Source organism: Cavia porcellus, unplaced genomic scaffold (assembly GCF_034190915.1).
Source record: "Cavia porcellus strain 051 isolate PalLab524CR breed Dunkin Hartley unplaced genomic scaffold, mCavPor4.1 scaffold_20, whole genome shotgun sequence".
NCBI lineage: Eukaryota > Metazoa > Chordata > Mammalia > Rodentia > Caviidae > Cavia > Cavia porcellus.
The window spans coordinates 66,486,797-66,504,869 of record NW_026947503.1 but is presented as its reverse complement, the minus strand read 5'-3'; the positions used below and the strand labels follow the sequence as shown (position 1 = coordinate 66,504,869).

Sequence of the window (18,073 nt, the reverse complement as noted above, 5' to 3'; positions counted from 1 at the left end):
CATTACAAGGGAGGAAATGGCCCAAATGAGTGTGTCTAGGTGGCTTTTACAGAGAAGTGAGCCAGTAGGTCTGAGAAGAGGCTCCTAATTTTGGCAAATTATTGCTTATATTTGAGAAGAGAACCACAGAGTAGAGACAAATGGGCCACGTCTCTGATTAATGATGAACATGTACATTGCCATTGTAATCAGAAGCCATGTAAAATTTTTCTATAATGTACATGGTTAGGTGTTATTTTTAATTCAGTCTGACAATGTTGGCCTTTGAATTGGGGTTTTTACACCATTTAATGATGGTTGGGTTTGTCTTTTGTATTATTACTTCCTATCTATCTTCTATGTCTTCCTCTTCCCTTCATCCTCTTTTTCTCCCTTTGGACCAAGTACTTAAGACCTTTATTGACTTCCTTGGCTCAGAGTCTATAATTAGTGCCCAACTTTTAACTTACTTCAGTCTACTGTCACGTAAAATGGCTCTCCACACAGTGTAAGAACCTTACAATACATACTTTACCTTTTTGTTGCCTTGTGCTATAGTCAGCCATACATTTTACTTTTACATGTTATAAATGTCAGTGTGCTTTTATCTGTTTTATAGTGCATATTTCTGCTTTAAAAAATTCTCTTTGAAAGCCATTTCAAAAATAAGTCTTTTTATTTACCCCCCCCCAATTTCCATTTCTGATACTCTTCATTCCTTTGTGTAGACCCAGACTTTTTCCATCTAGTGTTTCTTTTGTCTTAAGGGCCTTAGTGTTTCTTCTAATATGCCTGCTGTTGATGATGCGTGCTTTTGCATGTCTGCATTGTGTCTTCTGGTTTCTGAGGGACATCTGCAGCCCTGGGACACTCTGCTGTGTTCTCCACTCTGCAGACTCTCATTGCATCGGCCTTGCTGGATCTCACTGGGAGAGTCCACTGGGCTGGGTGACGCTCCTGCTGGTGGTGTGGCATGCATGTTTGCCTCTCGTGTGTGAAACTATTAGTTCTTATATTTGTCCTTTATTTCTTTTTTGAACATTAAAGTATGAGGGTAAATTTGGTCCTTGATCCTCCATCTTCATCAGATGTAGAAGAGTAAGCATGCTTAAGTTTTTTAATATAGAAGTTATTTTAGTAAGTTAAAGTAGTTTAAAGCTCTTTCTGACTACTGTTGGGAGTAAAAGTTGCTCTGTTAATATCATCTATTCAAAATAGTTCTGCAACTTGGGCCCAGGCTACATGTTTTCTAGGATTTTTTTTATAACGGGAATCAAACTTATAACCTCGCACTTGCCAGGCAGGCATTTGTGCTGCTGAGCTAAATCCCAGACCCTAAAATAGAGATGTTTAAGCATTGTAAGACAGTTGCATTGGAGATTTGTTTGGCAAATGATGGCTCTTTTTTCCTTTTTGTATAGCAGCATCTGAGAGGAATTTCTTACCTGTTTCTCTCTCATAAGCAAAAACTGGAGCAAAGATAAACTGTTATTGTGAGTGATGAGCAGGTTTACTTGTCTCAAAAATATTTCCATGTTTATTTTGGCCTTCTTATTATTGGAGATAAAGAAAATTCCTGCCCTGTACTGTAGAGTAATAGAAAATAAAGACAACAGTTGGAGACATGAGGTGATGACAACTAAATGGAGAAGAGTTAGGGGCTAGTAACAGAAGTGTTAGGGGCTAGCATCAGAAGTGTTAGAAAATACAAAATGGTTTAGAAACTCCTAGGTTTGGGGGAAGTCCCTTTATTCTTTAAGAATTACTTAAGTCCTGTACACCTACCTGAGCTCTGAATTCCGTCTCCAACCTCATCATTTTTCCATCAGTTCTGTTAATTATTCTGGAATTTCAACTTATAATTATTGGTTCACTATTTACTTTCATTATATGACAGTGTTTAAATCTTTTTCTTCTTCAAAACAAGAGAAAAAAACTTCGTATCACCTGTGTGCCCTAGCTAGTAATGTAACCTAGTGGAATCATATACAACTGGGTTCTAGAGAATATGGCATTGATCATCTTCACTTCCTTCTTCTATCACTGTGGTTGGCTTCTTCACTTTCCTAAGAAGGAAAATTGCCCTTGTGAGATGACCTGGGCCCTACCCAACATGGCATAAACTACCGTGTTCAGTGGGCATCATCCAGCTCTGCCTGCCCCTTTTGGCAGGGTGCCGTGCTGTTTAGTTGTAGCTTCAAACTCTGTTTGCCTAGTTCCTTTGAAATCATTATCCTCAGGTCAGTTTTCAGCCATTCTTGCTTGGGCTTCCATTCTTTCTCCTGAAGCTTAACCAGATTTCTGGCCTTGCAGTTTGTACATGCCTTCATTGCAGGGATCACTTTAAAGTGGGTTGTTTTCTAATAAAAGGCTCTCAGGAAGCAGAAAAATCGGTATTTTCATAGTCATTTCTCCAACACATAACTTAGTACTTCGCACAAATGTATTTAATAAATACTTGATTAATGAGTGTTTTGGTTACTGTTCTCTCATTGCTGAGACAAAATACTTGATGCCCAAAATGAAGAAAAGAAAGGTCTATTTAGCTTACAGTTTGTAGAAGTTTCAGTCCATAATTAGCTGCCTAAGTGAGTACACTAAAACCCATTAAGATAGGCAGGGTGACATGGCATTAGGGCAGTGCTTCAAGGCAGCAGCCAGCAAAAAAGAGAGTGGGAAGCAAGGCTCTTTTTTTGCCTGATGTACCCAGGCCACCTCATCCCTTCAGGGTGGATATAGAACTCACAAAATCTCCTTGCCCTCCTCTTGCATAGGAGGAAGATTGCTCCCTGCTGAGTCTCTTAGTTAAACTACTCAGGTTGACACAATGTATCAACCATAGCAATGAGTAAATTATCTTAGTGGGTTTTAGTGTACTGCTTAGGCAGCACACATATTAAGGGTTTTTAGCTTTCTTCTAGTAAATGAACTCAGATACTTTGATTAGCTTTATTTTCTACTTTGTAGAATTGTCAATATTTGACTTTTGTATATTTATTCAAAAATTTAATGTTCTGATTGAGCGTGTACATTCTAAGACTTGGATCACTGTTTCCCTAATTCTGAGTTTCTGTGATCTCTACCCTTACGCTTCTAGAGGTAGTTAGAACATATCTGTAGATATGGCCTTCAGCTATTCATGGTTCCTAGATTGAGTATAAGATTTTCTTGCAGTTTGTTGTTCTACTCCAGATAGGCTTATGGATATGTTGCTTCAGATAGGCAAGGGTACATTTGAGTTTCAGAGTGTTATAAGGAGTATTTCTGATGTCTCTGATAGTTGGTGTGGATGACTACAGCTCAGAGTCTGATGTGATTATTATGCCTTCAGCCTTGGACTTTGTCTCTCAAGATGAAATGTTGACGCCACTGGGAAGATTGGACAAGTATGCTGCAAGTGAGAACGTATTTAACAGGTTTGTGCATATTGTTTTCATTAACAGGAAAGTGGAAGGGTGGCTTGGTTAGTTTTAATAGGGGAAATAAAATTACCCAGCTTAAAAATAGGTATTAGCATGTGCAGGTTTTACTAATGATCATAGCTTGACCTGTATAGTAGATATCTGTGGTACTTGCTTTTTTTGCTACTGGACATATTTCTGGTATTGTTGGACATTGCTTACTGGGGTCCCCATTATTTCTGCAGCAGACGATGCTGTCTGCCTGCTGTGCCTGAGGTCACACTCAGGACACAGTGCCACAGTAAGGGCCAAGCTTCTGCACTCCTCTGGGGCCCTGTTTCTCCAGCCACGGTCTCCAATAGTTGTATAGACTTCTGTGAAGCCAGAGTCTTCATTTAAAATTTTTTATTGTAGTTGTACAAAATTCATACTAGTAAACATTTTACATAATGAAAAATGAATGTATGTTCCTATTATTATCATAGAGGGGAATAGCTCTTTGAAGTAAATTTCCAGTAACTTCAGAAATTTGCCAAATCAGCTTGATAAAAATAAAAGTACTTTAGTAATACTTAATCTCATCTGTAAAATCCATACTACCATCTGTCACTCTGAAAATTACAGTTTAATGTGTTTTATAACAAAAAGAGTCTTTAAAATCCTAGGGATTGTCTTTTACAATTCAGATTATAACTGCTGATGCTGCTGAACTCCTATATAATTTTCTTTTTCTGTGCAGACAAATGGTGGCACGGAGTTTGCTGGATACGTTGAGGGAAGTCTGCGACGATGAAAGAGACTGTGTTGCTGTTCTGGAAAGAATTAGCAGATTAGCTGATGATTCAGGTACATGTTTGTGCAGAGAAAGTGAATTCACTATTTCTGGAAGGGATTCTTTTACCAAATTTGTGTTTCTGAAACTTACCGGAAAAGCTAGTGTGATATCAGATATCTTCAAAAGATTTCCCAAGTAAGTTATCAAACCCACTAGTAACAAGAAAGAACGAAAAAAAAAATCCTGTTACCATCAGAACAAAGCCAATCAAAACAAAGCAGCAAAATTGGTACAGAACTTCAAAGCAAGATACTAGGAAAACAATAGCTACCATAGTATGTATATATTGTTACCTTCACAGTAGTTGTGCATTCCATCAGATATAGAAAAAGCAAACCTAAAACAAAACAGAATAAAACCAATCAAAGCAGTGAATAAATGAATAAAGCAAAACACTCAGAACAAAGTAAAATAATGAGAACAATATTGGATTTCAAAGACAAGATGAAGGAAATCCCCCATATTTGTTATATTTGTTATATTGCGTACTGTCATCCTCCCAAGAGATGCCAAGACCGCTGGCAAACAACAACCAAACAACTCAGGCATTTAGTTGCTTTATGTACCCAAGTTGCGATCTTCTCAGCCTGTCCTCCAAACCAGTGGATTGCTTACTGTGACAGGGGTGGGTTGAGGGGGTCGTTAATGCTCAGCCTGTGTACCAGTAGACTCGGGAGGCGCTGTCTACCGTTGTCTTCCTGGAACCTGTGTGGCTTGCGTAGCTCACCAGAAAGGCTGGCTAGTTAGCTTCTGTTGGGTCCTTCCAGTCTCAGCATGGCTGATTCTTGGAAGCACTGACTTTTCTCTTCTCACTTTATGGGAGTAGATTAACTTCATGAGCCTTAAATTTTAAAAATTTTCTTATAGGGTGGAAAGAACATTTGGAATCTTATTATCTTTGTGTATATAATTGTGACTGTACTTTGCGTTCTAGAATGGTTTTAGGAGGGTCTCATCAAGTATAAGTTTCACTTGTATTTTTTGACTTAAGTAACACTTTAGTTATATGATGGGTATTTTGGATCTGGAACTGTAATGAGGTGCAACCAGGAGGAGGAGTATTGGCGGTAGAAGGAAGGACAAACAGGCTTAGGAATGGCAGGTTCAGGATGTTGGCACTTGGTCCTAAGGAGTCTGCAGTCTAGAGGGTGAATAAGGGGGCGAGGGCTAGAAATCTAGCTGATAGGCTATGCTGTGTTAGAGACTTTACTTTTTGTGATTTATAATAATAATGTATTGTGCAGGCCGACTTAATGAAAAGAATGGGTGACATGAAGACTGATTGGGAGATCCTACTAACTGTTTTGAGTTCTTTAAGAAAAACTGAAGAGTGGGCAGAGGTTCCAGGGAGATGCTTCAGTAGTTAGAATGAGGGAAGGTCGTGTGGGCAGTGAGCTTCCTTGTTTAGTGCGCCAGGCTGATTGCAATGCCCAAGTAAGATGATGGCAGTCATAGAAATCTAGCTGATAGTCTTAATATTTCATTTCTTCTTACTGTTGTTGCTATTGAGAAATTTGCTAGTTTCATTTTGTGTTTTTGCAGGTGGCTTAGTCACTTTCATCATCCCTGGGAAAAAATACCCAACACTTGCAGCTTGAAGGATTGGCTTATTTTGGCTCACATTTATTTTTAGCCCGTATTTGACCAGCTCCAAGGCAGGAAGGCTTGGTGGAAGGGCATAGCCAGAGATGGCTGCTCATGTCTCTGCAGTCAGGAAGCAGACAGGAGGAACCTGGGAGAGAAGTTCCCTCTTCCAGGTCACACACCACTGACTGCCTGGACCCAGGCCCTACCTGCCCCAAGCCAGCTGTGATATCCTCATCATCTAGTCACCATCTTGCCACTGAATACATGCACTCTGGGGGGAAATCCAAGTGTAAAATCAGGACAGTAGGTATTCTTTTTTTTTTTTTTTTTTTTTGGAACTGGGGATCGAACTCAAGATCTCACGCTTGCCTCAAATAAGTATTCTTGTTTCCTTCTTCTTGCTTTTAAAATCCTCTTTAGATGCTGTCCTGCAGTTTCATTGTGGTATGTTTAGGTACAAATTTATCATACTCATGATTTGTTCTGCTTCTTGAATTTGAGAATTCTTGTTTTTCCATCTTCCATCTTAAAATCTTTTTTTTTGTTCCTGGGAACCAAACGCACAGCCTTTGCTTGCCAGGCAGGTGCTATGCTGTTGAGCTATATCCCTGGCCCCTCTTTTTTGTTTTGAGTAAGTTTTTTTCATATGGTTGAGGTTGTAGAACCTTTGTTAGGTAAATGTATTGTAGTTTTCATGGGTTTAAGTGTTCTTGCATTTCAGTCTTTTGTCTCCCTTCTGTATTTTAATAGTTTCTGTCAGCAAGGTACTTGCTACTAGGGACTGACCTGCCTTCTGACTTGAATTTTACATTGCTGTTAATTCCTTTTTGTTGTTGTTGTTTTTTTCATTTTTAGAAGTGCTTGGTATTAGAATCACTGTGTTGTATCTTAATCTTTTTGCTAACGAGCTATTCTTTCCTTGTCTTTTTTGTAGTTTGGATTTATGAGTTCATTTTTTAATGGGTTTTTACAGGAGTTTGATATTTGGTTCAGCCTTCACTGAGGCTTGGAGTTGTTTTACAGTTGGAGGGTTGCTAGCAAGTAGGAGTCTTCTTATGCCGATGTGGTGATGTATGTGTGGTATGGCTGTGCTTTCCCTGGGTGTGTGGGAACGTACAGTCCTCAACTATGCTTTAATGGAAAATTTGGAACCTAATCCAGTTGTAACTATACATCTGGGGTTTCAGAAATAATATATTAGAAGCAGATTTTTAAAAATACTGAGTATTAACAACAAAAAATATATGGACTGTAAGTTTTACAGCTTCATGAAATTTGTCAAGGTGACAGGAGGTTCCTATAACGGGCGTACAGATAAAAAAAAAGTAGAACCAACAGCCCAGAAATCATCTCAGTACTCTTGACCTCTCCCTTCTCCCTCTGCCCCAGAGTGAATGCCATTTGACCACTGGAAGTATAGATTAGTTTGCCTGTCTGAACTTTCTTTTGTGCAGTTTTCCCTGCTTTGGAGTCATGAATATTTCTTCATGCATTATTGAATCTAAAATGTCATTGTTTTTGCCTTTGACTAAAGTCTGTGTTCCATTTGGAATTTTTTTTTAGTTAACAGAAGTTGTATATATTGTATATAATATGATGCTCCTAGAATCTATTCTTATGGGTTACATGACATAGGAGACACATTTTCATTCCTTTTTTAATATGGATAGCCACTCACCATACCACCATTTATGTAAAAAGCCATCTTTGCCTTTCCCTCTTGGAAAAACTTGCTTGTCCAGATGTGCATTCTCTGTCTCTGGACTCTGCTCTTGGTTCCATTGGTCTTTTTGCTGAAGTAGAACCAGTGCCACGAAACTGAGCTGAGTCTCCAGCCCTTTTAAAAAATTGTATGAGATGGGCTTCACTGAGTCACTGAGGTAAGTTGCCTAGGCTGTACTCAAATGGGATCTTCCTCCCTCATTCTCCCAGAATACTCCTAGGTGTGTTCCACCACGTCTGACTCTAAGCATGGCTTTGAACAAATGTTACTGGTTTCATTCTTAACTGGAACTGCAAGATGTGTGCTTCTTCTGCTTAAAAAAATACACAAATAATCAGGTCAGTGTTAGCTTAGCAAATTCAGGATCATGAGAAAAGATGAGGCCTATAATGTCTGTATTCAAATTAGCATTTTTACTTCTCAAAACTGGAAATATTACTGCTTACCTCACATGACACAACAATTTCATAGAAATTCCAAATGCTGTAGTTCTTAGTTTTGTAATATGTTAGTGTTTTGTATTGATAGCCGTGTTAATTTTTCATTGCTGTGATGTGACATTACATTGAGCACATTCATGCATACTTACTGAAGTGGTAACTTTAATAGTGCAGTCCTGTTGGAGTGACTTATTATTAACAATTTGTTTTGTGCATATGTGTATTTGTGTGTTTGGTCACTTTCTTGTCATCCATGAATTACCTGTTTAGTCTTTTTCTGCATATGTATTTGACCTATTAATACTATGCTATGAAAAAAAATACTTTTTTTTTCCTCCTAGGTTGTTTGGCCTTTAACCAGTATGGTGTCTGTTGCCTCTAGTGAAGTTTTTACAAAGTAAAATCAGTGGTATTTTTTTTGTCTTCTCATCTTCAGGTTGAATATTTCTTTTGAAAGTATCTTTCAGTGCTTTGAAGGTTTTAAGTTTGGAACTTTGCTTCATGGGAATTAAATGGGTGGGTTGTGGGGAAGGGCTCTGTATTCTCTCTTCACATAATTAGCTAATTTTTCCTTATTACATATCAGGCAATTGATCTTTTAGAAACCAGGAGATCTGAAATGCTATCTTTCTCATGTGCAGATTGACCATCTGCACTTGGATCTTTTCAGGTTTTTAAAGATTACTTTAAAATTCTGTTTATCTCCTTTGATATTGATTCTCCTTTTTGGTCTTAGTCAAGTCAGATTACAGCCAGTCCTTACATCGTTTTGTCCTACCCAGAAGGTTTATAGATGGCTTCTTCTGTCATACTGTTGGTGTAGATGTGGATCAGGTACATTCACTGTGAGTGGCACACTGAGTGACAGACACTTGGGGTGGTATGGACTCCTCCTCACCCCTGCTGGATTGCCCTGTGTGGAGGTGTGCAGAGACCAGGGGGCTAGAGCAAAGACATAGGGTCCAAGCTGTCCAGAGGCCAGGGCCCACTGCTGTGAGAGGACACGCCCGCTCACAGTGCTGCTGTCTCCCCAGAGCCCACGGTGCGTGCAGAGCTGATGGAGCAGGTGCCTCACCTCGCACTGTTCTGCCAGGAGAGCCGGCCTTCCATCCCCTGTGCCTTCTCCAAGTACCTGCTGCCCGTCGTGGTGAGGTACCTCGCAGATCAGAACAACCAGGTGAGAGTGCTCCGTTCTGAAGAGTAGCCTCGCCTGAGCCATCTCACATGATTATGTGTCTCCTCGCTGTTTTAGGCATGATGGAGGATCTGGCAGATTGGGTCCTTTTCATGCCAGTGTGGGCAGCCCTGCTCCCTGCACTCTGACTTGGCACCTGCTAGGTGCCCCTGAGAACATTAACTTTATGAGGCATCCTTACAAGGATGGCTTTGTGTCTGGCTTCATCTCTTACCAGAGAGATGAAGTTTCTGTTTCCCCAGTTATCTTGTAATTGTTGGAAACAGCCACAAATATTTGGAAGATTTTAACAAGTTACGGGTTCCTTTAAATTGAAATGAGAAATCTTCACATTTGTGAAAATCAAGTGATAGTGTTCTGTCATATCATGCATGTCTTTCGTTTATACTGCCCCCCCTCCATTTTTTCCCATAGGTGAGGAAAACAAGCCAAGCGGCTTTGCTGGCTTTGCTGGAGCAGGAGCTGATTGAGCGCTTTGATGTGGAGACCAAAGTGTGCCCTGTCCTCATAGAGCTGACTGCACCTGACAGCAACGATGATGTGAAAACAGAGGCCGTGGCTGTAAGTAGGACAGTATTTTCCTTGCAGTTCTAGCAGGCAGAATGCACTCTTCACAGGTTTGGGAAGCCTATCTCGTGTAACACAACTCTGATGAGGATAGCCACAAACTGTTAAGTCCAAAATACAGCGAAACTAGGAAGGGACACTGAGGCTTATGAGGGAAAAGGTGATCTTCACACTTTGAGTAATGAGCTACGAATGCATTATTTTTTCAAAATGGAAAAAATAAGATGGTACTACAAATACCATCAACAGCACCATTTGAACACCTTCAGTTGCTGCTGTTTTTCTAAACATTGCGTAAGGACAGTGAAAGTGTCCCGTCTGGGGCTTGGTGCCTGCTTGTACTGTGATATTTGAGAGAATAATACTGCAAGTAATCAGCAGTAATTACTAAAACAACATGCAGATTGTTAAGCCATTGTGCACATAATGAAGTCAAGGCAGGTGTTCTGGTTTTTTTAAATGTGGTTAGCAAATATTCTAAGCATTCAAAGGTCATGGTAAATAGGGTATGTGTTAGAATTTAGTGTAGTATCTGTTGTGATTTACATGTATGGTACTAGAGTTCAGCTATTAAGAATTCTGATAGTAAATTAGAAAAGTGATAGATTGATATGAAAATATATTCAAATTTATTTAGATAGCAAGCATTCACCCTTTATACCTAAAGTAATGTAATTATATCATGGTCACGATTAAAAAAACTATACTCAAATGTTATGGTGTTCTTGATCATAAATTAAATAAATAAAGATAGCTCTAGTTTCTTTCTCTTGAAAAATTGCCTGATTGTATTTTTATTTTTAAATACCAGTTAATGTAGTTCTTTGTTTGTTTTTTGTAGATTTTTTTTCTCTGTGATATTTTTGGTTTTTTGAGACAGGGTCTTTCTATGTCGTTCAGGCTGGCCTTGAACTCACTATATAGTCCCGGCTGGCCTCAAACTCATGGTGATCCTTCTGTTTCAGCCTCCTGAGTGCTAGGATTACAGGGCATGTACCACCATGCCCAGTTTAGTGATGTTTTTATTGACATGAAATTTACATAACATAAAATTAGTTATCTTAAAAGTATAATGTCCTGCCTAATTTTAAAACATTTTTAGAATTTCTTAGTAAAGGAAAGCACAGTGGGCATAACTGTTGGTTTATATTAAGCAGAATTTAACTTTGCTATATTATAATTTTTGATGAGATTTAGAAGTAAGCAGACATTCTAATGCAAGACTGTCCAGCACTGGTGGCCTCTTAACATTTGGCTTGTGTTGCCATGTCATGCTTTGTATTGGCTCCCTGTCAGTCTCTTTTTTAGGAGTAATTCATTCCAAAAAATTCACTTGTCCTAGATGACTGTAATGTGGGGTTTTTAACTAGGTTTTCTGTAGTGGCTGTAAGTCTGGAAAAGGTACACAGTCTCTGCAGTTCTGATGATGCTGGGGTCCAGTTAGGTATCGCATTGAATGTGTAGGTCAGTTTGAGGGAAGTTGCCAGCCTCATGAACATGACACATCTCTCCATTTATGTATTTCTGTATGTATTTTTATGTATAGATTTGATTTATATTGTCTGTATTTCGTAGTGTTCTGCAGGAAGTTCTTGTGTATTTTATTAGATTTCAAATTTTTTAACATTGCTGTGCATGATACTGTTTTTAAAGCATTCTGGTTTTCATTGCTAAGTAATAGAAACAGATTTCTCTGTTTCAGTATATATCCTGCCTCCTTCTTAAACTCCCTTTTTTGTTCTGCTGGTGTCTTTATAGATTCCTGGTGATGTTCTAAGTAAACAACATGTCATAAATGAACAAAGAACACTTTCTCTCTTCCCATTCTGTATGACTTGACTTTTTATTGTCATGCTGGTCCAGTCTAGGAATAGTGTAGTTGATAAATGATAATGACTGTCATGATTCATTACATGAAGTATGAGGGAAGTGTAGTTCCATAATGAAGAGCTCATTTCCTTGTAAAGTTACTCCTCCTCCCTGTGGTGGAGCTGTGTCCTGGCTGTCCTGAACTGGGTTACAGTTTGACTTCTGTAGCGCTATGTGGAGAGGAGCTGCCTGTGTTTGCAGTCTGTTGAGCTCTGCAGGGGTGTTGAGTCCAGATCCTCTAGGCTCCTCCAGGTCCTTATGTTGTTGATTTCTAAAGTTAGCAGCAAAATTAGTAGCTAATGTTGATTAAATATTGTGGTCTGAAATGACACTTTTAGGATTTTCTGTGGCTTTTCTTTACTTTTATTGATATCACCTAATAGCTGTTTTTGTTTCTTTCTTGGAGTATGATAGAAGTAATCATTGGCTCTGGGTGCATTCTGTGACACACGCAGCATCACAGAGCCACGTCATCACTGTGGCTGAGAAGGCCTCGCAGCTCTCCGCAGTGTTCCTCTTGCTATTGTAGATAATGTGCAAGATGGCACCCATGGTTGGCAAGGACATCACGGAACGCCTTATCCTGCCCCGGTTTTGTGAGATGTGCTGTGACTGCAGGATGTTCCATGTTCGGAAGGTATCATGAGAGTCACTTTCCTTCCTTTAAGAACATAGAGCCCTAATGAGTAATGTACTGACATGTGACATTTAATAGATTATTTTTAAGGAACTCCATGTGTGTTACTGCTTTGGAATGCCAGCAATGCTTTTGTTGTCAGGTCTGTGCTGCCAATTTTGGGGACATTTGCAGTGTCGTTGGCCAGCAAGCCACTGAGGAAATGTTGGTAAGTACAGCGGGTACCAAAGCATAAGTAGAAAAAGTCTGTGTGTGAAGCTCGAAATGCATTTACCCCAAAGCTGTATTAGTACACCCCATGAATTTAAACTAGAAAGTGGTGCTGACTGGAGTTTAGAAGTTTAAATTTGAGTAACCCAGCACTTGAATCATGCTTTGCTAAGGGCAGTCTGTGAAACACAGAATTGTGGTTGCCTTTACCATGTCTACTAAGTAAATCAATTGTGATTTTTTTTCAGGTGAACTTTAACTTTATTGCAACCCTTAAGTTTTCGGGGCACGCTTCTCCCCAGCTGGTTAGTTCTGGGTGGTGGTTCTCTTAGTTCATATTGTGCCCGTGTCTGCAGTATCTGTGGGGTGTAAGTCAGGCATGGACTGTTGGGTACATCGGGCTCCGTGTGTGTGTGTGTGTGTGTGTGTGTGTGTGTGTGTGGTCAGTTATGAATTAGATGTGGTGTATTAAAACTTACTAAATAGTATTAAACAATTTCCTAGTTAAGAAAACCCATTGTTTAAGACTGTGGAGCAGGAGACGGAAGCAGAGGTGCCACAGAGCCCTGTCTGTGTGACTAATACACCCTCCTCTGGCATAGCTGCCCAGGTTCTTCCAGCTTTGCTCTGACAACGTGTGGGGAGTTCGCAAGGCGTGTGCTGAGTGCTTCATGGCAGTCTCGTGTGCAACGTGTCAGGAAATCCGGCGGACCAAGTTATCAGCACTGTTTATTAATTTGATCAGTGATCCTTCACGTTGGGTATGATTATCATTCTTATAAAATTATACTTTTGAGTCTCTTTTAAAGTAAACATTGCATAATTTCAGAAATAATTTATGCCTGGCATAGTGGTATTCTCATGTGAACCTAGATACTCAGGAGGCTGAGGCAGGATGATTGCAAGCTTGGGCAACTTAGTGAGACCTTGTCTCAAAAATGGAATAAAAAATGGCCAGGCACATGGCTCAGTGAGAGAACACTTGCCTAGTATACCCCAAGCCCTGGGTTCAACTCTCCATACTGCTGACAAAATAAATGAATACATTGTGATTTAAGGTATACTATCTGTCAGTTCATACTTTCAGGCCTAGGCAGTAGAGAGACTGCTGTATCAGGAGTTTGTTTCTGGTAACTGGACAGTGTCTCCTTGCAAATCTGAAGCATGCAGGTCTTCCCTGGGTTGCTGTACTGCATGACCTTGTGTTGCGCACTGGATGTGAGGGGAGGGCAGCTGGACACACCGTGCCCTGCTCGTGCTGTGAGGCTCCCTTGCACTGCCAGTGCTCTGTGGAGAGTCTTGGCATCCCTGCTGTAAGGGAGCACTCTGGGTTTTACACGATGAGTTTGCTTGGTTTTTGTTACAGTGATAATTAATTACTCCTTCATAATAGCTTCATAAAAGGAGTTAGGAAGTATTCCCCCCTCTTCTCTTTATTCTAGTTCATGAAGAATTAGTATTTTTCTTTGCTAGAACCAGTGGTGAAGCCGTATGGGCCTGGGCCTTTCTTAGTGGGTGGTTTTAATTTTCTGACTTATTGGAAACAGGCTCAGAGATAATGCAGTATCCAGAGAGTAATAAATTCATGCATATAATTTTACTGTTTTTATGCATATGATTTGAAAATAACCTTTTAATGTTTTTATGAAACTAATGCTTGTTGCCTTGCAAAGGGTAAAATGATCCCTGAGTTCACAGTATTTTTTGCTGTGAAGCATGTAATTCTGACTATTTAAAACTTTGAGACTGGGCATGGTATACATGCCTGTTATCCCAGCATTTGGGAGCCTGAAGCAGGAACACTACCATGAGTCTGAGGCCAGCCTGGGCTACACAGTGAGACCCTGTCTCAAAAAACCAAAAATAAGAAAAATTCAACTGAATCATTTTTGTACCTGCTTCTCAAGGTAGACAGGTACTCATAGATGAGCCTCACAAGTATTTGCCTTTGTAAACTTCACACATACATCGTACTCATTTTAAATATGCATGTCTTTGCACAACTTCCTGGAAGAGAGATCCTGAACTCAGGGGACTTGGTGTGTGGTGCAGCTGAGGTTCAAGGATACCAGTTCCTCCATTAGGGCCACTCCGGTCGGCTGTATGCATCTCACTCCTCCCATAAAACTTTTTCTCAGTTGTTTTTGGGAATTGAACCCAAGACCTTCACACTGAGCTACACTCCCAGCCCTTTTCTGTATTTATGTTTTACTTTGAGGTGGGGTTTTGGTAAGTCCTTACAGCTAGGCTGGGCTTGAACTTGTGAACCTCTTGCCTCAGCATGCTGGGGTGCTAAGATTACAGGTATGCACATCATGCCCAGCTGTAGTGTTTGAACCCTGATTGAGAAATAATAAAGAAGTAAACATGCAGTAGAACTCTACCCAGCCCTCCCACATGGCATTTGTCAGTGACAGGCACGGTGGGCTTCTGGTCTTCGGAGAGAGACCCTTTGCAGTATGTCTCCTGCTTGTAGACCTTCAGTGTCTACGGCACATCTTGTTGGCTTTTTTGCTGTTACTTTCTGCTTGGTAATTTTGGCTTTTTTTTTTTCCTTGAGAATAAAGATTTGTTTTTAAAGATGTACTATATGCAAATATTACAAGATCTCATATTCAGATTGATGGTTTAAATATATAGACTTAGAATAACAATTGAAAGTAAAGGAGAAAAAATAATTTATAAATATTTTAAAATTTCAGCTGAAGAATGATTTATAGTTCAGAATCCGAGTTTCTTTTAGTAAAGCTTTATTATCCCAAACATACTTTGACTTTGGTATTTGGAAAGTAGATGATTAAATATGGGGATAGGTGTCTGTGTTTAAAAAACACTTTTACAGGGTATGGAAGTCCCAATCTGTAATCCAGGTACTCTGAGGCTGAGGCAGGAGAATCACAAATTTAAGCTCAGCATAGGTAATTTAGCAGCTTACTGAGACTTTGTCTCCAAAAATAAGAGAGAAAGATGTAGTTCAGTGTGAAGGCATTGTGGCTCCCTTTCCCAGTAGCAACCAACAGATAGTTAGTTCTTGTTCTTATGTGACCATCCTTCCTTTCTTCCTAGGTTCGCCAAGCAGCCTTTCAGTCTCTGGGACCTTTCATATCAACTTTTGCTAATCCATCTAGCTCAGGCCAATATTTTAAAGAAGAAAGCAAAAGTTCAGAAGATATGTCAGAAGATAAAAATAGGTATAATTTTAAAACACTGTTTTCAAAATTTACTATGTGTGAGCATTATTTCCACTATTTTATATTCTTTTTATTAGAGTACTATTTCTCTTGAAAGTAAAAAATGGTTAATATTTTCATAAAGTTTTATTTATAAAAGATAATTGTTTTCTCTTCAGGTAGTTACATATTAAATTAGAATATGTATATAATTTACTTAGTTTGGTGCCTTGCACACAGAAAACTAAATGGTAGATTTTGTAATGTTTGAATAAGCTTATTCAATAAATTATTTACCTACTAAACTGTTTGTATTTAGAATATAAGAGAGTGCTTAAACTCTTTAAACATTTCTTAAAATTTTGTTTTTAAGGAGTAAAACCTAGCTTAAGGATTTTTTTTGCATATTGTCCACTTCTCTTATTTTTCTTTTTAGTCAGGTAATTTAATGTGAGCTGAATTTTCTGCCTACAGAATAATTATAATGTTGCCCTTGAAGAAGTGAGCATTTTAATGATTAGCCCTATTTAGTTTGCTTATTAGCTAAAATATCACTTTTAAATGTCAGTCTACTATGATAACCAGATTTGTAAATAAACTTAAAAAATGAACTTTGATATTTTTTCACAAATTTTTTTAATTAAGAATTTATAACAATTTTAGTTTTAAATTATACTTAAGGAAATAACTTAGACCTGGGTGCATGGGAAATATGCATAAAATGTAAGATTTTGCACATAAAGTAATAGTCTGGGTATATGTTTTTGAAATGGTCCCTACTGCAATGCTTGAGATGCCATAGTGTCTTGTCCCTCCCTTGTCATGATGCTAACAGACATTTTCTTCTGTAGGTCTTGATACTGTGATATTTGCTTTCTTGGTGTTTTGATTTGGCAGTTCTTCCTTTCTTCTCTGCTGCCTTGTTTTACCCTTTTGCCCGTTCTCCTACTGTCCTGCTGAATAGCCAAACAAACCTGAGGTACTGTTTTTTGTAAAGGAAGAAAACTCACTTTAACTCTGTCTTCCTAGCAAGTGAAGTCTCGGTTCTTTTGAAAACAACTGCCAGAAGTAACTTGACCCAAAGGATGGGGGGGTGGGAATGTTACAGTTTTCATTTTTAAAGTTGGCATACTTTTTTACTATTGATTTGAGTATATTGAAGACTGTGTAATTCACTTTTAAATCTAGAGAGGGCCTTGTAGGACAGGGTCTACACAGAGCCAGATGGTAAGATTACCATGTCACAGTGGCTACAGTCTCGAGCAGGCATAGGCATGACACAGACAGAGGGCTCTGCCATGTTCTCATGAGACTTGGAAAAGCCCACCTATGTGACTGTTAAGGCCGTGTTTGTTAACTGGCCCTGTGTCAGGAGATCTATTTAAAGGTAGTTTAATTCTTTCTCCACTGTCTCATGGGCAGGTCAGTGCTGCTTATACCACTAGGTGTAACTGAGCTGTGTTCCTGGTGTGGTGCAGGGAAGAGAGCTGCTGGCTAAGGAAGGAGTTAGATTAAATACTGCACACATGTTGTTTTCCTAGCATCATAAAGGAGAATCCTGTATGTCACTAAGGCCCTACACCATACATTTCTGTGCCTTCCCTCCTTAAATACAGCACTGACTTTGGTTTCTCTGCTGCCTGGAAGCTTCTGTACTTACATTGATTGATTACTTTTGCACATTTAACTGAGCACCTACTCTGAGCCACTGTAAATGGAAGGCTGGAACTCAGTCCCTGGCCTTGAGGCCCTTTCACCTTCTTAGAATTCAAGTTTCTCGGGTGAATGGAAGTAAGCAGATCGTTGACCCTCCACGTCCACTCCTTGCAGCGTTTCACCAGGCCTAGGACCATTTGCTGTCACTTCCTGCTATTCTAAGACCTCAATGACTGCAAACATCTGAATTAATCAGATTTACCTTTCGCTCACCCACTCAGGCTTATTCTCGCTTTCCAAAGTGGGTCTAGCTACTACTTCTAGAAAGAAAATCAAATGTTCAAACTTGTAAAATTGTGTAAAATAGGCTTCTATTTATATTTACTAAAGTTATGCTGTCATCTGAATGCACTGTGTTCCTTGGTTTTCCTGCCTTTGTTCTTGCTGCCCTCTGTTTGGGAAGCTGCCCTGTTCCATCTGTGCCCTCTTTGGACAAAGGCAACCACAGTGTGGGCGCTGCTGCAAGTCACTTCTCCCGGAGCCCTTTCCTGCCTGCCAGGGAACTCAGAGCTCTTTGTGCTCCCAGCAGCACTGGGCCTGGAACCCTCAGCGTCAATTGTGTCTAACTGTGTACAACTGCGTGTTGTATGGCAGGCTGCCATGGGCTAGGTCTAGTTTTTATCCTTGTTTATGCTAGGATCTTCACTGGACCTGGCACATGATTGGCATTTATTAATCTTAATCTGAAAAGCAGTAGATTTGATTTCAAAAACCTCAACTGAACCACTTCTCTGTTCTTACTGC

At 39.5% G+C, this 18,073-nt stretch overlaps 1 protein-coding gene across 4 annotated transcripts in view; it reads left to right on the top strand.

Moving 5' to 3' along the window:
- Window positions 1-18,073, top strand: part of Ppp4r1 (protein phosphatase 4 regulatory subunit 1) — a 48,521-nt gene that overhangs the window by 12,347 nt on the left and 18,101 nt on the right. For 3 of the 4 annotated variants that reach the window (XM_063231972.1, XM_063231968.1, XM_063231970.1), the window contains 8 exons: window positions 3,260-3,395; window positions 4,120-4,226; window positions 9,000-9,142; window positions 9,575-9,721; window positions 12,126-12,233; window positions 12,376-12,441; window positions 13,046-13,204; window positions 15,510-15,634. In XM_063231972.1, the coding sequence (XP_063088042.1) occupies window positions 3,260-3,395; window positions 4,120-4,226; window positions 9,000-9,142; window positions 9,575-9,721; window positions 12,126-12,233; window positions 12,376-12,441; window positions 13,046-13,204; window positions 15,510-15,634 (991 nt within the window). The remainder of the gene's footprint in view (window positions 1-3,259; window positions 3,396-4,119; window positions 4,227-8,999; window positions 9,143-9,574; window positions 9,722-12,125; window positions 12,234-12,375; window positions 12,442-13,045; window positions 13,205-15,509; window positions 15,635-18,073) is intronic. The other variant, XM_063231971.1, reaches the window with a different exon arrangement.